This window comes from Schistocerca gregaria, chromosome 2, assembly GCF_023897955.1.
Source record: "Schistocerca gregaria isolate iqSchGreg1 chromosome 2, iqSchGreg1.2, whole genome shotgun sequence".
In the NCBI taxonomy this organism is placed as follows: domain Eukaryota; kingdom Metazoa; phylum Arthropoda; class Insecta; order Orthoptera; family Acrididae; genus Schistocerca; species Schistocerca gregaria.
The window spans coordinates 978785924-978810611 of NC_064921.1; the positions used below are offsets into that span (position 1 = coordinate 978785924).

The 24688-nt window shown below is 39.7% G+C and overlaps 1 protein-coding gene across 1 annotated transcript in view; it reads left to right on the forward strand.

Moving 5' to 3' along the window:
* LOC126335456 (nuclear protein localization protein 4 homolog) overlaps positions 1-24688 on the forward strand; it is a 296607-nt gene that overhangs the window by 171561 nt on the left and 100358 nt on the right. Inside the window, exon 8 of the mRNA XM_049998748.1 lies at positions 16965-17125. Coding sequence (XP_049854705.1) covers positions 16965-17125 — 161 coding nt within the window. The remainder of the gene's footprint in view (positions 1-16964; positions 17126-24688) is intronic.

Consider the following 24688-nt stretch of genomic DNA (forward strand, 5'->3'; position numbering starts at 1 on the left):
AGAGTCATAGCACTTCCAAGGAATGGGAAGAATTCCAACGGGATACAGAAGACCCTTCGAAAATAATCCGTAGAGAAAAAAAGAGGTTATGAAAACAACATATTGAAAAAGATAGAAGAGGACTCCAACAAAAAACACATGAAAATTTTACAGAACATTCAGAGGAAATATGATAGGATAGCAACCACCAAGCTTATGTTTCAAAAGGCAAGATGGAACACTGGAGACAAACCCGAAAAAGGACTGTGAAATACTAGTGCAGTACTTTTGACACACTACTGAACCGTGATAAACCGATGCAGATCATACAGTTTGAGAAACAGAACTTAACCTTGTTTCCAAACCACCAACACTTGTAGAGATCCTGAAAATAATAAAATCGCTGAAAAATAACAGGGCACCTTGAGGAAATGGACTGATTGCAGAAATCTGTAAATTAGATAACGAATACATCACACCCAAAATACACAGAATCATCAAAGCATCTTGGAAACAGACAAGGTATCAGAAGAATATAAGTCAGTGATAATACACCTCCTCCATAAGAAATGAGACAAAACAGACGCTAGTAACTACAGAGGAATTTCACTGTTGCCTGTGGCACGCAAAATTCTATCAAAAGCCCTGTTAAATCAGCTAGTGAGAACAATATTGACAGCAAGAAAGTCCAGGTACACCACAATAACATATGTCGACTTCAAGAAGGCTTATGACTCCATAGATGGAGAAACACTCTTCAACACACTGGAAGAAATGAAGGTGGACAATGAAACCAGGCTGCTAATACAGGAAACATTAACAAATACAACATCCAAAGTGAAGTTTATGGGAGGGATCTCAGAACCATTTGAAATCAAATGCAGAGAGATTGGTTGTCATTCATTCTATCTAATTCAATTTTCAAGAAAATAATCAGTACATGGGACAAAGCAGTCAGTGTGGTAAAGATGGGGAGACACAAGGATAGAACTGTCATCATGTAATGATGGTCTTTGCGGGGATACAGCCATCATAACAAATAACAGAGAAGAAGTCAAGGAAGCTATAGGGAGACAATATGAAATCTCAGCCAAAACAGGATTACAAAACTCGTAGGAAAACATGCAAAATCCAGACACATGTCCACTGGTAGCAAAGTATGGAAAGATAACACAAGTAGATAGTTTCAAATACCTGGGAGAGAGTATGCAGAAAACAGGACTGAATGCAACATCCAGTGAAGAAAGGATCACAAAACTACAAAAACCATACAAGCCTACATGGAACCATTACAACAAAAGAAGTGTTTCCATCAATGCCAAATTATGACACTCAAGTGCAGTAGTCTTATCAGAGGCCTTGTATGTGTCAGAAACAACAGTAATCAAGGGAAGAATGAAAGTTAAGGAGATGGAAAAATGAGAGAGGAAAATACTGAGAAAGATAAAACAGCTGTACAGACAGAGACAATTACATGCAACATCAGGAAAAGAAGGGCAAAGTTCTACAGACACAGACATATGTAGAATGAACAAAAATAGATTGACCAAGAAAATTTTTAACATACTCACAACAAATACAGTGAAAATAACTGGGTAAAGGATACCATGGAAGACCTCAAGAAACTGAATATCTCCATAGAAGACATGAACAAACACAGAGAAGTGCAGAGAAAAAATCAGAAAACAGAAATTTCAGCAAACATCCAAAGAGAAGAAAACAGGAAAGAAATGTACAGAAGAAAGGAAGAAGAAGTGCAGTGAATATGTGAGAGTGTCGTCTTCTTCTTCTTCTTCTTCTTCTTCTTCTTCTTCTTCTTCCATCATGCATAAGGCTTTCCCTCAGCCTGTTGTAGCTACACCTGGTCCTTCCATCATTTTGCAGGTCTTCCAATGCATCTTTTACCTTGCAGAGTACATTACCAAATATGTATTGGTAATCCTGTTTTGTCCATTCGTAACACATGGGATATCCATTTTTGTCGGTATTCGCCAACCTTACTGACTATATCGAAACTATTTTATTCTTTCCTGATAATTTTATTTTATTTTATTTTATTTTATTTTTTTTTTCCCTAATGTAGCTACGTACCTGAGGAATTTCATATCACTGGCTTGTCATCTTATTTTATCTTTCTTTATCATTACCCAAGATTCACTTCCATATAATAATGTTGGTACTGACATAACTTTATAACATTTTAGATATGTTTCAGCTCTTACTTTACGTTGGAGGGCCCTTCTGATAGTGTCATTTAAGTAGTTGAATTTCTCAATTTTGTCTTTTTGATGTAGGTCTCCCCTGTATGACAGCATGGTTCTTAGACATTTGAATCTGTCTACTTGCTCTATAATCTTGATGTCTATAATTATTTTTGTTCTTACTGGATTTTTTCCACAGAAAGCCATGACTTTTGTTTTTTGTATTGATATTTTTATATTATATATCTGGCATGTTTGGTATAGTTCGTAGGCAGCTCTCTGCAGTCCATCTTCATTATTCAAAATTAACGCTTGGTCATCTGTGAATAACAAAGTCATAATGTAATCTTTTTGGCTGAAGTTATATGTATAGATCTTCAGTTTCATTCTTCATTGCCATATAATGTCGTCAATGTATAATGTATATATTAAAAATCAATGGAGAGAGGCTGCAACCTTGTCGAACTCCTAAATCAATAACCTTTGTTTTTTCTTCATCATCCCCAATTATTTGGATTCTTGTATTAGCATAGATATTTTGAACTACCTGTACAATGTGTATTGGTACATCTCTTCTTATTAAAATTTTCCACTGTAGCTGTCTATTTACTTTTTTTTGGTCAAAAGCCTGTAAATAATCGACAAAAAGGATGTGTGTTTCTTTATTGAACTCCTTATGATTTTCTGTAATTTGCTGTAACATTAATGTGTTGTCTGTGCAGCTTCTCCCCTTTCTGAATCCAAAAATCTGAGAAACCTTTTTTTAAATGCTACTAAAGAATATTTTATTAGTTCACTGTTAATGCCATCACTTCCTACTGCCTTTTCGTTCTTTGCATATCTGAGAGCATGTTCTAATTATTGGAATTCAAGATGATCTGGATTTGTTTCAAGATTTTCATCATTTGCTGTGTTCATTTCATCAATCCACATTTCCTTGTAAAAATGCGGTCATTCTTTGTTCTTTATTACACTGACATCTGCCACATCTTTTTCACTGTTATTCAAGTGTCTTACATTTTATATGCAAATGTTTGTCCCCCATGGACAGCATTTTCGATCCCAGCAACAAAGTTATCCCAACTGTCTTGATGGAGCTTCCTGCTTAGTTTTTTCATTTCTGCTGTCTGCTTCTTGTATGCTTCATTATTCCCCTGAGTTGAGTGTTGCAGATATTTTTATATAGTTTTCTCTTTATTTCAACAGCTTCCTCAAGTTCTTTTCTCCAAATCATGTGGCCTTTTTTCTTCTTCCTGTGCTTCATTTTACCTAAAGCTTCACTGGCTGCAATTCTTAATATGTTCTTAATCTCTGCCCACTCGTTTTCAATACTCTGTGATTGTGTTCATTATTGTGTCTAAGTGTCTTTGATAAAGATTCTTGATTGACTTCTGTTCTAGTAAGTAGACTTTATATACCTCCCTTGATTGTTCTGGGGACTTTTTATGTATTTTATGCCCTCTGTGCTTTAGGGCAACTTTTGCTTGTAGCAGGAAGTGGTCTGTGTTAATGTCGTACCCTCTATATACACGCACGTCCTGAAACAGAACAGCTGTTTTTGGGTTTGCTACAAAGTAGTCAATTATGGTTCTAAATCCTTTGGGGGGACCATGTGTATTTGTGTTTGTGTTTAAAGAAAGAGTTTAATATTCTGAAGTTGTTGAAAGTTGCAAAATCTCTTAACATGGTTCCATTGCTGTTGACTGTAGTCTCTCCAGCATAGCCAACTATATTATCTATTCTTTCCCTTCCTATTCTTGCGCAGAGCGAGGTGGCTCAGTGGTTAGCACACTGGACTCGCATTCGGGAGGACGACGGTTCAATCCCATCTCCAGCCATCCTGATTTAGGTTTTCCGTGATCCCTAAATCATTTCAGGCAAATGCCGGGATGGTTCCTTTGAAAGGGCACGGCCGATTTCCTTCCCCATCCTTCCCTAACCCGAGCTTGCGCTCCGTCTCTAATGACATCGTTGTCGACGGGACATTAAAACAACACTAACCTAACCTATTCTTGCACTGCAGTCTCCTCCAATTACAATATAGTCATTCTTATTTATCGTATCTAGTATTTTCTGTAGATCTTCATAGAACATCTTGGTTTCCTTCGTTCTCCCTTCCTCTGGGGCATACACTGCTACAAAGGTTCGACATCCTCTAGAAATCATAATCTTATGCTACATATATGCTCATTTATCCATGCATAGCTTATCAATCTGGTTGTCCATTTTTTATTATTAGGCAACCCCAGCTTGTGCTCTTTTGCTTTGGTCTATTCCACTGTATATCATAGTATAATTTCCTATATCTTTAGTTCCATTCATTTTCTTGGGAAGAAAAAAGAAACAGGCAGAAAAAAGTGCCATGAAAATTGATTGTGTTTTAGTGCTCTCATTAACGGAGAATTAACGTTAATAATAATACTATATCTCAGCTGAGAACAGCTACCAATTCTTGTACCAAGCTATGATCACCTGCAAGTATCTAAACATTGCCTAGCAGTTTTCTAATGGTGTCACCTCCTTATGCAGTTTTTCAGTTTGCAGACAAGTAACCATGTGTGGAGCACAAAATATGTTTTGTAATTCTCCAATACATTAAGTATTCCATATATTGGCAGGTTCCTGACTGCATCTGAACCTGTTACAGACCAACTGCTGTGTAGTCTGCTGTTTTTCTCTTTCCACTTCATCCAGCAGTTTTATTTTTCTGCTTCCTATTCTCTTCTGTCCTTTCACTGCACCTTTGGTAGCTCTTGCCAGAATTCCATTTCCTCACAGTATATGTCCCATATGGTCCGTTTTCGTTTGCTTAACAAAGGTCATAGGAGAGTTCTTTGTTTCTTTTCCCTTTCCAGTATTCACTTTGTTCAACCATTTTATTCTCTCCATTCTCCACCAAAGCTGCATCTCAAAGGCTCAAATTGTGTCTCTTTCTCTCTTCTGCAACACCCAGCTTTCACTGACATACAAAAAAAACACTCCACATGAAGCATGTAGCCAGCCTTTTTCTTAACTCCAACCCCCATTTCCTATATAATAAGCATTTCCGTTTCTGAAAAGCAAGCTTTGCCATTGCAGTTCCTGATTCTTTCCCCTCCCTTTCTCTCCACTTGTTCTGTTATGTGTTAGCATGCTCCCCTAATATCTGTACTGTGCATCCTCTTCAGTTTGACTTTCTGGTGTTTCCACTTTCATGTCTTCTTTGTCATGTACTCCCATCACATTAGTTGTCTTTGTATTGATTTTAATTCCTTACCCTAGCTGTTCTTCTTCAATTGTGGATAGTGTTTTTTATAAAGATACTGTTTTATGTCCAAGCAGTACCATCATCAGCAGATCTTATGAGTTGATCTTTCAGCCCTCTATATTTACACCTTCCTTCTCTGCTTTTGGTGTCTACATTGCCAAGTCTTCAATATATATGGTAAACAGAGTTGGTAAAAGAGAGCAACCCTTTCTTACTCTTGTCCAATTTCAAACCAGTGTGTCACACCACGTCTCAGCTTTATGGTTGCTTTCTGCCTTATGTGTAACTGTTTAATTAGTCTCCTGTCCTTCCATTTAACCTTTTTCAGTTTTAGAATCTTCGTCATCTTGTCCCATTTCATTCAGTCAAAGATCTGTTAATTACAGACTCATTCCTTTTTCTATTTATCTTTCACCAATCATTCTAATTACTGCACTAGCATCTCTTGTACATCTTCCTTTTCTGAAACCAAATTGCTTTTCCCCTACACTCTCTTCCATTATACATACCCGTCTACCACTCATTACCCTCAGCATAACTTAGACAACATGAGAGGTTGTGCTTATTCTTCTGCATCCTGTTCATTTCATGGTACATGATTTTTTGGAGATTAGAACCATCACAGTCTGCATGAAGTCTTCTGGCCACATACCACTTTTGTATACCACATTACACAAATCTGTCATTTGTGCTTTTTTCATCCATAAGCTGAAATAATTCCTTAGGAGGACCATCCAATCCAGACGATTTATCGCTCTGCATTTCCTTTGTGTCAGTGAGAGTGAGATCTGTTCATTGTGTATTGTATGAGGACCAATCAAAAAGTTTCTGTTCGAGGGCGTTGCTGCAGTATATACTGTAGTGCAACTTTGATGCAGGTATGTAAGTACTGCCATGTGGTCAAGGGAAAAGTTTGACATTCATGTCTTTCCAGCATGCGTGCGGTAAACATGGATATGTGGATTATAGTAAGATTATTTCCAAATTCACCCAGATAGGATCAACATGTTGTTATTCTTTTCTTGACTGCCAAAGAACAAACACCAATAGACATCCATTGGAGTGTAAAGAATGTGTATGGGGTAGCATGTCTGTTGAAAACTATCGTTGTGTATTGGTACACCAAGTTCTGTGCTGGTTGCAGTTCGAAACATGATGCCAATTGATTTGTGAGGCCATTCTTATTCAAGTGGGAAACACTCAAGCACTCACCCTACAGTCCTGTTCTCTCCCCATGAAATTACCATGCCTTCAGTCGACAATTCCTGTTGGATGAGAATGTACAGCAGGCAGATACAGAGTTCTTCACTCAGCAGTACATATTGTTTTACCAAACGAGTATCTTCAACCTGGTTCATCTGTGGGATAATTGCCTCAGTGTTCACAGCAATTTTGCCTGATTGGCATACTGATTCTCAACTGTATTGTCTTTGAACAGAAACTCCGGATCACCCCTTTAATTGACATTAATTCAAGCCTCATATAATAATGTAGATTACCAAATACACAACCTTCATATGTATGTTGGAGCTGATCATTTAACTTCATTAATGTAAAATAAAACCTTCAATAATACTGGTTTATAATTGTTCTGTGCATAAACAACGACATGAGATTAATGCACTGAGCAAATCAAATATCTTGCTGGTGTGGTCAGTGGGTCAGTGTTCCCACGTTCATCTTGGGCAAAAACAATGCAGCGCCATCTTTGAACTATATTGTCTGGTAAAAGTCAGCCAAAGAGTCTCACCTTCACTGTTGCCCACACAATTGCTACTGCAGAGGATGCTACTTTTATTCTAGTGGCTAGTGGCATTGCTCTCATGGCGTCAGACGAGTCCTGTGTCAGGATTACAAAGAGATCTTGTACCTCAGATTAGGTATGGTGTAAATTTAAACTATGTTGTTGGCTAGTAACACAGTTCACTACACCCAAATGACTTTGAGAATCCACTGCAGATTGCTGGTTCTGTTTGCACGCAAATTGTATATAATTAAACTGATGGGTTTCAGAGTGCTGCAGGGCAGGCTGTATACTTCACAGGACACTGAAACTTCATAGGTATGTTCACTAATTGGTGCACTTGTGGAGTATGCTGAAAAAATAATAGTTCCACTTTCTACCATCAGGTGAAAATATGGTGTTGTAAGCAGTCAGAATGTGATGTGGTTGCAGGAAAAGAGGAAGAATGATCAAACATGGTAACAGTGGTTCTGGCATGTCTCTGAGGATATGGTCACAAAATACAACATGTGTTCATTATGGTCTTCTAACTCAGCCACATGCTGCTTTCATAATGCAGCATGGTCGAAAATTGCTCGCAGCATGTCCGGTGTAATCAGAGAGGTAAGTTGTATGCAAGCCTTCAGATCAGGAAGAGTCCAAATACATTCTTGATAGACACAATCTTTCAGATATCCTCTTAACCAGAAGTCACATGGCTTTAGGTCGGAGCATCTGGCAGGCTACACATCATGAAATTCCCTAGAGATGATACAGTCATTACTGAAGGCTTCTCAAAGTAAATCTTTCACCTGGAATGTGGCATGTGATGTTGTCCCATGCATGAAAATAATGGTGTTGACACAGTTGCGTGCCTGCAAAGCTGGAATCACGTGTTGCACAAGAAGGTCCTGATAACTTGCAGATGTCACGGTACAAATAACAGGCCCACAAGTTGTCATCTACTTGAAGAAAAGGACCAAGAATGATAGAGCTTGTGAAACCACACCACACAGTCGTATAAGCTGAGTGCAGTAGATATTCCTGCACAACATATTGCAAAGTAGGACCCATATCAAACAGTTCTATGCATTCATGACATCATGCAGAGTAAAATGTGCCTTGTCCACCCAAAGTATGTTCGCATGCATGCCAAAAAATTGAGGGTGAAGTCACAGCATTGTAGCCTATCTTGTGGCTTCATTTGGTGCTCATTGTGAATGGGGATATCATTGCAAAACGCCACTGCAAAATCTTTTGAACTATTGACTTTCGGGGGGGGGGGGGAGGGGGGGGGGTGATTGCATGACGAGCTGAGTTGCAGACAGCACTGTTCATTGAAATGCTGCATTGTTCATAAAAATTAACTCAGAGCTGAATGCAATGCAGACAAAACAAATTCATACTATTTCATTTCATTACTATATATTAATTATTTGCTGGTGTTGGGAATTTTTTCTGTCCGAGCATAATGGTCACCGCAATTAGTTCTGATTTGAGATTAATTGTAGTAAGGTTTCTGGAAGGTTGCTACCATTGCTGAATGCAGCTTTCGCACTCTGTATCGAGTGGTGGTCATGTGCTAACTGCTAAGTGGAATTTGGCATGAACTAGTTTGAACAAGTTGAGGGCCAAGGAAACTGCTAATGGTCTTGGTGGAGCAACTACACAGTCTTCAACATCACTGCGTAGTGGAGGACAGACTGGAGTGCCGACAACTTGATGATTCACTGGATTGACATGTTGCTACTGCAGAATTTGAGGCTTGTGCTGCATGATCGGCTATAGCTACAGCAACCTCAACAACTTCAGTGGGAATGGGCTGCCTCCCTCTCTTTACAGCACCACGTAATTCATTTGTTTCTCCATATTTCATGATCGTATTCTATAACCCATTTATTGACAAGGAGCCTCTTCACAGCTGTTTGTATTGGCAATATTCCCATAATGCAGTGCTGCTGTTCTAATAAAACAACTGTACCAGTTGTGTGTGGTCTTTCTTCTCAATAGCCTTGTGTTCCATTCAGAAGACTTCAACCTTCTTAACCTTTTACATCAACACTTCATTCACAAAAGAAATCAACATACATCACGGAGCAATAAACAGCATACTGAGATCAGAACAGAAAGCATTTCACATTGTAACTGCTTAGAGCACCATATTTTCACCTAGTGGCAGAATATGGAACTATTATTATTATTATTATTATTATTTAGCCTGCTCCATTAAGGAATGTACCTACCGCGTTTCAGCATCCTATGATGTGTACAGCCCACACTGCACCACTTGGGACACCCTCAGTTATGTTTCGACTGAACCAGCTTGAAAGTGGTGGAAGTGGCTAAAATCATACCAAAGAAAATCGGAAGAAAAATGTCACAGTAAAAATATAACAGAAAGCTGTTATGATACACATCAAACAGTTCCGTTTGGGTAGATAATTACAAAACAGTGGTAGAATTTTGTCTAGGCAAAGTATTGTGAAAGTTATTGATGTGTCTTCATCAGTGTTTTTATTCATAAATAGTAACGAAAACGTTGCCTTTAAGTGAAACTAGTTGTCAGAAGTGAGGCATTCTGACCTCATACTTTGATGGAAATACATCAGTTGCTTCAAAAGGTATTTTCAAAAACAAAAGAAATTAAGATGAGCAGTGTTCTCTTATCAGGCTTTGTAGCATTTAGTTGATGGAAGCCATTGCCCACAAAAGGCAAAAGATACAGCAAGTAAGACATGGTTTGACTTCCAGTACATATTAGTGAACATAAGAATGATTTCTGAAAGGGAAACCAAATATGAAAACTTTAACCACACAAAGAAGGCCGATACAGTAACGATAAGTAAAAGAACCAGTATGTTGATTTCAAGTAGTGACAGCAAGTGTTATGTTATATCAGAAACAATTTTTATCCTGTTGAATGTAGGTAGTAATAGACAAAGCACATTTCATCAAAGCAATCAATTTTGAATAGAATGATTGGTCACAATTGATCTTGGATTTATGGAAAACACATTTTGTAGAATCGAATTATATCACAAGATAGACCTATAATTCTGTGTATCTATCTTGTGATGTTTCTTTGGGATTGGAATGCCCTATGACTTTTCCATCCACTTGGCACACTTTGTTGTTTTGGTGTCTAGTGATAAACTGCCATTATGATCTGGTTTTTCTACATGTTTGATATAAAATATAATGGGCATCAAAGCAGCTAATGTGACCTTTACACTATCAAGCAATTAAAATAAATTTTCATTTTCATGCTCACTCATGTATGTAGTGGTAACTTTTGCATCTGTTGAATGTAGGAACTATTTTGTGATGTATTATGGTGAAACCACTTTGAAAGACAATATAAAATGTTAGCCTTCATTTTATGTGTTCCATTTCATTGTCAACATGCCTAGTGATTATCTAGAAAAATGACTTCTGTTTCATTGACTGATGACGGAGGAGTAAAACTTCTGGAGCATATGTTTATAAGCAAGCATTCAGTTTAATTTGAATCTGCTGAGCATCTCTCTCTGCTTTGATTGTAACTTTGTAATAGTGTTCGGGAATCATGCCAAATTGTTCTCATCCCTCACTAACGAGCACAGCACAAACTTATCTAGCACATGGCCCATAGTATGTCTGAATTTTTAGTAGAGATCTTCCACATGGCCCTCCCCAGAGCTGAAAATATGTTGCTGTATCTTTAGCTAGTTTCTAAGCATTTTCTCACAGAAATATCTTTCCAGCATTTTTAAACAGTGAAAAGTCCAAGTTGGAAATCAACAATTATGAGGACGATAGATTGCTACTCACCATAAAGATGACACATTGAGTTGCAAAATGAAAACAGTCTCTTCATTGAGCCTGTTTGCAACTCAACATGTCAACTTCTTAGTGAGTTCATTTAATATTTGGCATCTGTGATTCGTCTCTCTGTGTTCACTGATTGAAAATTGTGAATTTGTTTGTTTGCCCGCCGATCAAGTGTGCTTCCTACATAAATGGGTTGCCTCACTACTTTCTGTAGCTAATTTTCAGAAAATAATTTTATTACAGTGTTGCAAGATTCTTTGTATTTCCTTTCTACTCTAAATTTATGTGATTAGATGGCACATTAAAATCTCATATTACTACTTTGACATGAATTCAGAGTTTATGCACAATACTATCCAAGCTTTCTCTGAAGCATTCGACAGCTTCAGTGCTTGAAGTGGGTGGACATTACAAAAACACAATTGTTATTTTGGCCCCCTGTGGATGCTTTTCCTCACTCAGATTATCTCATATTCTTACTGTACTTTTTAACAAGACATTATGGAGCTTTTTATATCAATAAATACTCCTACGCCACTGGTGTCCAGTATATCACTGTGCATGCATTCCATTTGGAATTTCGTATTTCACTGCTATTTACAGGCTGGTCAAAGAAATACTAAATTTTGAAAGGTGTGTTGGTAGCCATGGGCGATTGGTAGCACTGAATAATGTACACCAGCCTGACAATGACACCATGCCATTTAATTGTCATGAATACTTTGAGTGGTGTGCAATGTTCATTTGCAGTCAAGGTGTATTACAGGAACAATTTAGGTTGCCACAATCATGTTCTATCAGCACATACAATTATAACTTGGATACTTATTTCAAGGAAACTGGTTTGCAATGGAACCCTCCAAGCCGCGTGCAGACCCTTTGTACATGCCAACACATTGTCACTCAGCATCTTTACAGTTACATAGTTCAAGTATTTGAAGAATTTTAGTGAAGGACTTGCTATAAGATGGTGAGAGCTGCAGGAGAGGTGGGGGATACAGTGACTGTATCAAGTAATGAAAATTGTGTGGAAACAGAAGATGATCCCATAAGGTTTGAAGAAGGGAATAGAAAAGAGTGCAATAACTGTCTGAGGATAACATTGATGAGTCATTGTACAAAGATTTTTGAAAAAATCTAGGAAGTACGAATTCAGGCAAAATTAGGAGGAGGGATGTGAGAAGAGCAACATGGCTTCAGAACAGGAAGGTCCATGGTGGCTCTAATTTTTGCTATAAGACAATTGCAGGAACAGCTTTGTGAATATGGAATAGATCTACTAATGACCTTCCTGGACATGGAAAAACGTATGGTAGTGTACATAAAAGCAAAGTGTGGAAAGTCCTGGAGAACAGAGGAGTAGCAAAACAAATTATTTGGAGGACAAGGGAAATGTACCATGGAAGTGTGAGCTGTGTGAAAGTGGGAGCAGAGAGATCAGCTTTGATTGAACACAAGAATGGCTTGAGGCAGGGAAGTGCACTTTCACCATTACTTGTCATTGTAGTGATGGATGATATAACGTGTACAGTAGCACAAGTAATTGGTGAAGGAAAGATGAAAACTATGGTGCTTGCAAATGATCTGATGATTTGGGGGAATAAGGAGGTAGAAGTACAAGAGCAGTTGTATGTATGGGAATGAACAGTACAAGATTATGGGATGAAATTTAGTATAAGTAAGAGTGAGATGTGTTGTGACAGTGCCACAACATTTAACAGTGCCGCCACGACAGTACGCGCAAACGGCGATAGAGGCGCTCCGCAACTCGGCTGAGCGCAGGAGCGCCAACTAGCTACGAACGGCACCGGCCGCTTGTCACGGCACGGCAGTCAAATAAGAGATACTGAGTTGTTATCATGTAACCAGCTATTGTTTCTAAGTGAGTGTGTTTGAATATCCACACAATTATTGTTGATTAAAGGTTATAACAATATGATTATCACAGCAAGTACAAAAGAGACAGGAACAACTGGAATAATGATTGGTGGGGAACAGTTGACGAGAGTGGAGAGTATCAAGTACCTAGGAAGCCTGGTACAGGAAGATGAAAAAAACGACAGAGAAATAAACAAGTGGGTGGGAGAAAAGCAGAAGCATTTCGGAAGAGTATCAGAAGCCTGATATGGAGCAAGGATGTACCCCGAATCAGTAAAAAGATTATATACTGGTCATACTATGTCCCGATACTGACATATGCATCTGAAACCTGGGTTATGAAAGGAAGAGAGAAAAGCAAAGTACAAGCTAGTGAGATGAAATTCTTGAACAGTATTAGAGTGACAAAGATAGACAAGTTAAGAAAGGAGAGGATCAGGGAGTTAATGAAGGTGGAACCATTACAGGCTCAGATGGTATGGGCATGTTAAGTGAATGGAGGAGAAGAGGATACCCAGGAGGATATGCAAAATGAAACTGAAAGGAAAGAGACCAAGAGGAAGTCTAGGAGACAGATGGCTGAAAGGAGTGGAGGAATGTGTCCAGAAGAAAGGAGAAGACTGGACCAAGGTGAAGATGAAGAGATGGTGGCAAGACAGAAGACTGTGGAGAGGCTTATGTTCCAGACAGACACGGCCAGAGGCTGGAAACTGTCCAAGATGATGATGACGACAACTTGCAATGACATCCATACAAGTTCTAGGTCATCCAGGAACTGAACCTCAATAATCATGTTATGCAACATCAATTTGTGAATTAATCCTTCAAAAGATAAACAAGGATGAGGAGTTTATTAACAAGCTGTGGATATCATACAAAGTGTTATGTCACCATGCCTGAAACCTTTGTTCTGCAACAACTACAGAGATTTCCACAAATTACTGATACAGCCTACTTTCAACTAAATGGATCAACATCACACAAACCATGGATATCAATGGCTGCTGTACATCAGTTGTTTGGGGAATGTGTAATTTCAATGGGCTCCCAGATGCCCTGGTTTATCAGTTTGTGATTTCTTTTTGTGGGTTCATGTTAAAAGCAAAGTATTCCTTAGTCGACCTGTGACAACAGAAGAATTGGTAGTCAAGATCCGAGAAGCATTTGCTGAAATTCCAGTTAAGATGTTATATCAAACCATGGGTAATGTGACTAAGAGTCTGCAGGAATATTTGCTTAGAGAAGGAGCTCACCTGCCAGATGTTATCTTCAGAAAATAAACTGTACTGCATGTTTTCTGAAATGACGATATTTTTACTATTAAATGATATAAATAAACATTTAAAAATTGTTTTTGTAAAAATTATTTAATTTTCCAAATTTCCTGTTCTTTGAATCATTTTGTTTTTTTGGCTGCAGCTGTTTTTCTGTTTATTACCTACTCGTTGTTATCATTAGGAATGAGAGTAATGCTAGAACCTTGCCCTCAGTGCTGCTGCAGTTAATGAATATTAAATTTATATTTTCTTTTCTGGACTTGCAGTTGTGCATAGCCCCCTCCATAACAAATGTGGCTGTGCGCTTTAATACTTCCAGTAACTCATCTGTCACACAGAACTGCTTATTTAACAAAGAAACCTCACCTGCGTGCCACAGGTACTCTGCAAAATGAGGAGCTGTTTGCATAGCGTATTGCATACCTGACCAGAGAAGTGGGATCTTACAATTCTTCATCCTATAATGCAAGCCAAGAAATCCCCATAATTATTACAGAATTGACAGTGTGACTGAATTTATTCTTTCACTCTGCTCCAAGCAGAGGGTCATAGTCAGTTTTGGTGGCAGTATAAGTGTTACAAGCTATGTTTTCACTCTGCAAGGTAGGCTAGTGCTCTTCAGAACATCAACCATCTTCAGAAATAAGTAGTATGGTTTTTGAACCAAGGCACTAGGCATATTGGGGCTGACACGAGCCATGTCTTGCAACCAGCTACACCAAGTGCATTTCCATCGTACTCTCTATTTTGGGTTTCCAATGACAGGCAACTCCTCCTGATTCATAAATTGTGACCTGTCAGGGTGTCGCCAGTCTCACAAGGTGAGGTGATTTGTGTCAGTTCAGTTTTATTTTCAGGACAGTTTCCGTTGTCATGGCTATAAAACTAAGTAAGCATGATAATTCATTTAAAGAGATCTGCTTCAGTTGCTCTAATATTTATTCAAACCACGATCAGTTTTGAGATTTTAAAATTCCAGCTTCAGATATATGATATGATATATTTGATAATACAAGGAGCGGTTGAAAAGTTTCTAGCCTGAGATAGTTACCATAACATCTCTCACAAACACCACCACCTACTTTTGTGGTGACCCTTTGTGGGTACGCAAGTCAAATTTTGTGGCTCCAGCTTCATTAGTTTTGCCGCTAGAATGCATTGTATACTGTAGTGTAAGCAAAATGGCAACTACCGAGAGAATCAAGAACCATGCTGCGATTGAATATTTTCATTTGAAGGGAATGACACACAAGGAAATTGCAGAGGACATGCAGAATACGCTTACGAACAGTGCTCCATCTTATTCAACAGTGAAAAACTAGGTGTCTGACTTCAAATGTGAAGAACAAGTGTGGAAGATGCGCCAAGGAGCAGAAGGACTGTCATCTTGCCACTGATGAAACAGTGACTGCAATTCACGATACGATTTTGAAGGATCGTCGAAATGTTGCAGCACATTGTAACTACTTTTGGAATCTCCTATGGGTGTGCTCATGGTTTTGTTTTAGATATTTTGGGAATGCGGAAAGTTTCGTCTTGGTGGGTATGCAGATTAGAGACGGGAGCATATGCGGTGTTGTGTAGAAAGTTCGCCAATTTTAAGTGGATGAAGAAGGCTTTCTTGCAAGATAAGTGACAATGGACAAAACATGGGTTCACCACATTGATCCTGAGATAAGCAACAGTCACAACAATGGAAACATCATTCATCCCCTACCCCAAAAAAAATTCTAGGTGCAAAAATCAGCCAGTAAGGTGATGGCTTCGGTCTTCTGTGATGCAGAAGGAGTAATTATAGTGGATTACTTTCAAAAGGGCATAACTATCAGTGCATCATACTATTGCACCCTCCTATGCTGTTTGAGAAAAGAGGTTAAAAAAAAAAGGCACGGAAAATTGGCACGCAGAGTTCTTCTGCATCAAGACAATGCACAGACACGCAAAGCCCTTGCAACACTGGAAACTCTGCGTGACTGTGGGTTGAAAATTGTTACGTCATCTACCATATTCTCAAGGTTTGTCTCCATCAGACATTTTTCTTTTCCCAAACCTAAAAAAAAAAAGACCTCAAAGGACGAATATTTGACAATGATGATGCAGTGATTGATGTTGTGAATACTTTGTTGGACTCGAAATCGAAGTACTTTTATTTTAATAGTTTGCAGAAATTGTGTGAGCGTGCCAGCAAGTGTATTAGTGTACATGGGTATTATATTGAAAAATAAATTGGTATTATGAAACTTCTGTCATTCTTTATTTGTTAGGCTAGAAGCTTTTGACACCCCCCCCCCCCCCTTGTTATGTATTACCAAATACTATAATTTTATAGAACTGAAAATGGGATTTGAAAATCTCGAAACTGATCATGGTTTGAATAAATTATCGTGCCACTCAGCTGCAGATTCCCATACACCAAATCTTGTGCTAATTAAGCAACGAAGAATTGAAAAGATCTAAAGCTTTTAAATTTTAATGAAAGTGACTGAACTACCAAGGTATCTCACATTAACATAGTCCTTTTAAAATAACAGACTTAAAAAGCACTGTTGAACGAAGGGTAAAAGGAAAGCTAGTGTTAGCTTTCACACAGTAGTGTGTAATAAGATGATTAAACTAAACTCCCTGTATGAACTAAATACTGCTCCTACTAATTATTGCTCACAGTTTGGGAGCTGCCACATTACATTTCTGTAGCAGTTCAGACAATTCATTGCCATGGAAACATTCAGTTATTCGTTTTTTCTACAGGGATAGAAATTTCATTGCATAAAGTATACATGTTGAAGTTTACCTTTGTCACCAGTTACAGTACTTCTTTGTTTACTTTTTACATTTCATTCTTTCTACAGGTGATGCAAGCAATCAAGTCCATATGGAAGGATATAGTGTTTCTAATCAGTGCATGGCTCTTGTGAGAGACAACTGTCTTGTCCCAACAAAAGATGCACCAGAACTTGGTTATGTTCGTGAATCAACAGACAAACAGTACGTGCCAGATGTCTACTACAAGGTAGGTGTTCATTCATTTTCACTTCCTCATACTGTTACAAATGATTGTACATGTTAAAAAATTATTTTGTAAGCCTGCAGATACAAGGCATTTAAATTAGTATCTAAATAAGCATTTTGGTGCCCAAGATAAAATTGTTTTCTGTTTCGGCTAGCTTACTTTACTTCAGAATTGTTTATTTACCTTTGATTGCCATGCAGAAGAAATATTACATGCCTTTAATTAATAAAGTTCTGTGGGGCCACATGTGCCAAAAATACTCTGTCATTGAATGAGTTTGTACTTTCCACAGGAAGCTAACAACAAACTTTGAAGCCAAAAAAAAAGAGGACTACAAAATTTAAAAAATTTAGCTCAGTTGGTAGAGCACTTGCCCGCGAAAGGCAAAGGTCCCGAGTTCGAGTCTCTGTCGGGCACACAGTTTTAATCTGCCAGGAAGTTTCCACCTAATAAATATTTATAACACTGTGTACAATAAATAATATATTAATGAGATAAATTACATGTTTCAGAGTCATATTAAGTATCAGCTTTGTCTGTGATAATGAAAACAGGCCAAAGCAATGAATTAAAATTTGTATCAAGGCTGCATCTCCTGCTCACTAAGTAGATGCACGAACTGTTGTGCCGCCTTGCTCTGTGACTGACATAGCTACACGGAATATCACAGTATGTTTCCCTCTGTAACACAAACTTCAGTTCACACCTCAGTGGCTTGGTGTTCTCCTTCTTGACTCATATCAGCAGTGCAGAAACAAACTTCTTTACATCTGAGGAAATTACACCTTCTCATGCATGTCACGTACTTGGTGGTACTGTGTTGTTATGACTGGTTGTTCCAAAGGTTTCAGTGATTCTGAGGGAATGTCATCTACTCCAAGTGGCTATAACAGTTCTGAGTAATCCAAATTCTATATATCCGACCTTTCAGCCTTCCCTTTTGCTTCCTTGGTACCAGCTTACCATCTGAGATTTTTCATTCATGCAACTGCTTCTCTGTTCTTCAAAGGTTTCTCTAATTTTCTTTATGCTGCATGTTTGTATGTTTTGCTTTCTTCGAATAAATACAGTAGATCATGTATTACCCAAGGACATATAACGGGTGTTGTCTTGTTTTCTGTTTGATTCACTGTTGATTGCACTGTTCCATCTGTCAGATATACCCAGCCAACACCGGAGGAAAAGATAGATTGCCACTTACCATAAAGATGAGACGGCCACAGCACTCCTCAGCAAAAGAGAAATGCACACCATTCAGACACACAAGCAAGCATACCTCATGTTTCTTTTGTTGAAAGGTTGGTTTTGTGAAGAAGGAACCTGGGGAAGGATAGTGAGGCCAAACTGAAGGTAAAGAACTCCAGGAAGGTGACCTGTGGGTGGTTAGATGGGATGGAGGGATAATCGCAGTTGGATGGTTGTATGAACTGGGAGAGGCAGGGTACAGTGTTGGAATTAGGTTGGTTTTGGTTGGAGGGATTGGCGACAAAGAAGTGCTTCCATAGCTGGTATCGGGAGAAGGAGAGTAGGTCTCTGACAAGTCCAGCATGGTTAAATTTGAGTTTAGGGTGAAGGTGAGACCTCTGAATAGGACTGAAACTTCAGTGGAACTGTAGGTTGTGGTGGAAAGATTGACAACAGTGTTACTAGGGATTTTTGGGGGATATGGCAAGTTGAAAAGGTGAGCTAGGCAGGGGTTTAGATGCAATGAGGGGTGGAAAGGAGGAACTGTATGGGGAGGATAGCGCTGTGATACTTGTGGCCCAAGGTGGCAGTAGGGTGTAATTTTTTTATTGTATTTTTTCTCCTCTCCCAGTCATTAGTTGCCTAATACTCCAGTAGAAAATCTTGTGACCTCTGGTTCTTTCACCTTATTCAGGTCTCATCTCCTTAATTTCCTACTTTTACATGATTTCTTCAGTGTTAATCTGTAATTCATGATCAATAAATTATGGACAGTTTCGAAATCTGTTCTTTGAATTATTTTGCAGCTTAATATCTGGTTTTCAATATCTGTTTTACTATTTACAAAACAGTGATTATAAATCTTTCTTCGTAATTCTTAAACCAAGTGTTTGCAGTGAGTAGACTGTGCTCTTTGTAAAATTCTACCAGACAGCTTCCATCTTTCATCCTTTTCCCCCAGTCTTTGTTCTCCTATTATTTTTCCTTATCTCCAGTTTCCTTCTGTGGTATTCCAGTCCTCTCTCATAATTAAATTGTTGTCTTCATTAATGGACTGTATAATTTCTTTTATCTCATCACACGTTATTTCAATATCTTCATCACCAGTGGGCCTACTTGGCATACAAACTTGTACTACCGTGGTGACTCTTGGTTTTGTATCTCCCTTGGATATGATAATGTGTTTTTGTGCCGTTTGTAGTACTCCTCTGCATTCTTATTTTCTTATCAGTTGACAGCCCTACTCCTACATTATTTCTATTTTACTTTGCATTAATTATGACAGCCCTACTCGTACATTATTTCTATTTGACTTTGCATTAATTACCCTGTATTCATCTAACCAGAAATTCCATTCTTGTTGCCACCGCACTTTACTGATTCCTACTATATGTAATTTCAGCCCATCCATTTCTCTTTTCAACGTCTCTAACCTGCCTACATACTTAAAGGATATAACATTCCACTGTTCTTCTCATAGAATGTCAAATTTATTTTTTCTTATGACAACATCCTTCTGAGTAGCCCCCATGCAGAGATTCAAATGGAGGACTGTTACGCCTTCAGAATATTTTACCCAAGAGAATGCCATCATCATTAAACCATACCATAAAGCTGTATGTTCTAGGAAAATGTAATGGCTGTAATTTTCCTTTGCTCTCAGCTGTTCATTGTGCCAACATACACTCCTGAAAATTGAAATAAGAACACCGTGAATTCATTGTCCCAGGAAGGGAAACTTTATTGACACATTCCTGGGGTCAGATACATCACATGATCACACTGACAGAACCACAGGCACATAGACACAGGCAACAGAGCATGCACAATGTCGGCACTAGTACAGTGTATATCCACCTTTCGCAGCAATGCAGGCTGCTATTCTCCCATGGAGACGATCGTAGAGATGCTGAATGTAGTCCTGTGGAACGGCTTGCCATGCCATTTCCACCTGGCGCCTCAGTTGGACCAGCGTTCATGCTGGACGTGCAGACCGCGTGAGACGACGCTTCATCCAGTCCCAAACATGCTCAATGGGGGACAGATCCGGAGATCTTGCTGGCCAGGGTAGTTGACTTACACCTTCTAGAGCACGTTGGGTGGCACGGGATACATGCAGACGTGCATTGTCCTGTTGGAACAGCAAGTTCCATTGCCGGTCTAGGAATGGTAGAACGATGGGTTCGATGACGGTTTGGATGTACCATGCACTATTCAGTGTCCCCTCGACGATCACCAGAGGTGTACGGCCAGTGTAGGAGATTGCTCCCCACACCATGATGCCGGGTGTTGGCCCTGTGTGCCTCGGTCGTATGCAGTCCTGATTGTGGCGCTCACCTGCATGGAGCCAAACACGCATACGACCATCATTGGCACCAAGGCAGAAGCGACTCTCATCGCTGAAGACGAGATGTCTCCATTCGTCCCTCCATTCACGCCTGTCGCGACACCACTGGAGGCGGGCTGCACGATGTTGGGGCGTGAGCGGAAGACGGCCTAACGGTGTGCGGGACCGTAGCCCAGCTTCATGGAGACGTTTGCGAATGGTCCTCGCCGATACCCCAGGAGCAACAGTGTCCCTAATTTTCTGGGAATAGGCGCTGCAGTCCCCTATGGCACTGCGTAGGATCCTACGGTCTTGGTGTGCATCCGTACGTCGCTGCGGTCCGGTCCCAGGTCGACGGGCACGTGCACCTTCCGCCGACCACTGGCGACAACATCGATGTACTGTGGAGACCTCACGCTCCACGTGTTGAGCAATTCGGCGGTACGTCCACCCGGCCTTCCGCATGCCCACTATACGCCCTCGCTCAAAGTCCGTCAACTGCACATACGGTTCACGTCCACGCTGTCGCGGCATGCTACCAGTGTTAAAGACTGCGATGGAGCTCCATATGCCACGGCAAACTGGCTGACACTGACGGCGGCGTTGCACAAATGCTGCGCAGCTAGCGCCATTCGACGGCCAACACCACGGTTCCTGGTGTGTCGGCTGTGCCGTGCGTGTGATCATTGCTTGTACAGCCCTCTCGCAGTGTCCGGAGCAAGTATGGTGGGTGTGACAGACCGGTGTCAATGTGTTCTTTTTTCCATTTCCAGGAGTATATCAAGACCATGTTGACTAATATTACAAGGTCAGGTCAAACATCAGGACTGCTGCCATTGCAAAGGCAGCTGCCCCTCTTCAGGAACCATGTATTAGTCTGCTTTCCCCATGTATACTATCTGATTTGGTTGCACCAGCAGTATTGGTATGTGTCTTGTTGAGGTACACACATCACCGCAAAATGGCAAGGTTCATAGATCAGGAGTCAGTTACACTAGTTTCTGTTTCATTATGTGGACTGTAGAGAGGTTAAAGAAATCTCAGAGCACTTAATGCGGCCCCTGTGTTGGCCATAATTGTACCATGTGACTAATAAAATGTTAAAAAGTTCACCATTATAATGAACTAAGCATCTTATAGTGACAAAAAGAGACTTACAATATTGAGTAATTGATACGAATGAGGATAGCTTTTATCTTTGTGATAAACAAGATAAAATTATATGAATAGGTGCCATAGGGCAAGGAGAAGTGTGTGTGTGTGTGGGGGGGGGGGGGGGGGGGTGTCAAGAAGGTAATTTCAGAGTAGAGGAATATGAAAGAGCTCAGTGTGGGTTATTTAAAAGGTTGGGGATTGTGTGACCGATAAAATAAAAAAAAAAAAAAAAGGCCATGCAAGTGCTGACTGAAAAAGGTAATTGAAGCCAATGCTAAAAGATGAAATGGGTGAGTAAAACCTAACAGTGGAAAATCCAGTATGGAATGTAACAATATTATGATCCTTCTCATAACATTGAGAAAAACCTAGTGAGAAAGAGGGTCTTGAGGTGAAAAGGGGTAAGAAACAGTACGAGGTGAAGAACAAAGAATTTAGGCTTCCCACATCAACAGCCATACAGACATGTCGTACTGAAGGATGTGTTGGAAGAACAACCGTCACTTTACTGGTATAGTGGACCTGGGACTCAGAAAGAAGCAGTGAAACCATGATTTTTTTTTACATATACATTGGAATTGTAAATTTTTAACACTGAAGACAAACAGCATAGTCTTTTCAAAGGGATTCACTTCACCAGAAAAACAGCTTCAGTAGTAACATTGTGTGTGTTACAGGTCTGTTGCTTATTGCCTTATTAAGGTATTTCTACTGCTTCTTGTGATCATTGTATGTCTCACAGAAAACAGACTTCTCATTAATGGATCTCTTCAATGAAGTTGAGAGGATGACATATATAAGTCACTCAGCATATTTTTAAGTTCTCCTATGTGACTATCATTCCTTCTTAAATTATTTGTCTTCTGATCTGAGACATAAGCTGCTTTCTGATCTGTCTGAATGGTTTGATAGTGTATCACATCATCTCTGGGACATCCAAACCAAAGGAGATTTACAGATGGGAGTCTGTATGGGATTAGCACCAATATACAGGGTGTTACAAAAAGGTAGGGCCAAACTTTCAGGAAACATTCCTCACACACAAATAAAGAAAAGATGTTATATGGACATGTGTCCAGAAACGCTTAATTTCCATGTTAGAGCTCATTTTAGTTTCATCAGTATGTACTGTACTTCCTCGATTCACCGCCAGTTGGTCCAATTGAAGAAAGGTAATGTTGACTTTGGTGCTTGTGTTGACATGAGACTCATTACTCTACAGTACTAGCATCAAGCACATCAGTACATAGCATCAACAGGTTAGTGTTCGTCACGAACGTGGTTTTGCAGTCATTGCAATGCTTACAAATGCGGAGTTGGCAGATGCCCATTTGTTGTATGGATTAGCACGGGGCAATAGCCTTGGTGCGGTACATTTGTATCGAGACAGATTTCCAAAACGAAGGTGTCCCGACAGGAAGACGTCCGAAGCAATTGATCGGCGTCTTAGGGAGCCCGGAACATTCCAGCCTATGACTCGCTACTGGGGAAGACCTAGAACGACGAGGACCCCTGCAATGGACGAGGCAATTCTTCGTGCAGTTGACGATAACCCTAATGTCAGCGTCAGAGAAGTTGCTGCTGTACAATGTAACGTTGACCACATCACTGTATGGAGAGTGCTATGGGAGAACCAGTTGATTCCGTACCATGTACAGCGTGTGCAGGCACTATCAGCAGCTGATTGGCCTTCACGGGTACACTTCTGCGAATGGTTCATCCAACAATGTGTCAATCCGCATTTCAGTTCAAATGTTCTCTTTATGGATGAGGCTTAATTCCAACGTGGTCAAATTGTAAATTTTCACAATCAACATGTGTGGGCTGACGAGAATCTGCAGCAATTGTGCAATCACGTCATCAACACAGATTTTCTGTGAACGTTTGGGCAGGCATTGTTGGTGATGTCTTGATTGAGCCCCATGTTCTTCCACCTACGCTCAATGGAGCATGTTATCATGATTTCACACGGGATACTCTACCTGTGCTGCTAGAACATGTGCCTTTATAAGTACGACACAACACAGGGTTCATGCACGATGGAGCTCCTGCTCATTTCAGTCGAAGTGTTCGTACGCTTCTCAACAACAGATTCGGTGACCGATAGATTGGTAGAGGCGGACCAATTCCATGGCCTCCACGCTCTCCTGACCTCAACCCTCTTTCATTTATGGGGGCATTTGAAAGCTCTTGTCTACGCCACCCCGGTACTGAGATTCGTCGTGCTTGTATTGTGGACGGCTGTGATACAATATGCCATTCTCCAGGGCTGCATCAGCGCATCAGGGATTCCATGCGACGGAGGGTGGATGCACGTATCCTCACTAATAGAGGACATTTTGAACATTTCCTGTAACAAAGTGTTTGAAGTCATGCTGGTACGTTCTGTTGCTGTGTGTTTCCATGATTAATGTGATTTGAAGACAAGTAATAAAATGAGCTCTAACATGGAAAGTAAGCGTTTCCGGACACATGTCCACATAACATATTTTCTTTCTTTGTGTGTGAGGAATGTTTCCTGAAATTTTGGCCATACCTTTTTGTAACACCCTGCATGTAGATTGTGGTTAAAGTTAGTACAGTAAAAATCTACTGACTGTGGCTGTAGGGTGTATTCATTGCATGTAGACACAGAATTTTGTCAGTGTAATAGAATGGTCAAAGCTGTAGAAACTAGAGAAATTAGTTGTGAAATAGTGTAAATATGGATATGGAAGGAATAGAATTATATTATGGTTTAGGATTCACTGTAATCACACTTGAACATACAGTTGAGTGAGGAGTAACAGATACAACAACATTTGAACCTTGTTCTGGTAGATGATGGTCTTCTATCACAAACATGAACACAAAGTACACTAATCCCGTTACCCCTCTCCGAGGATATCTGTTTCTAA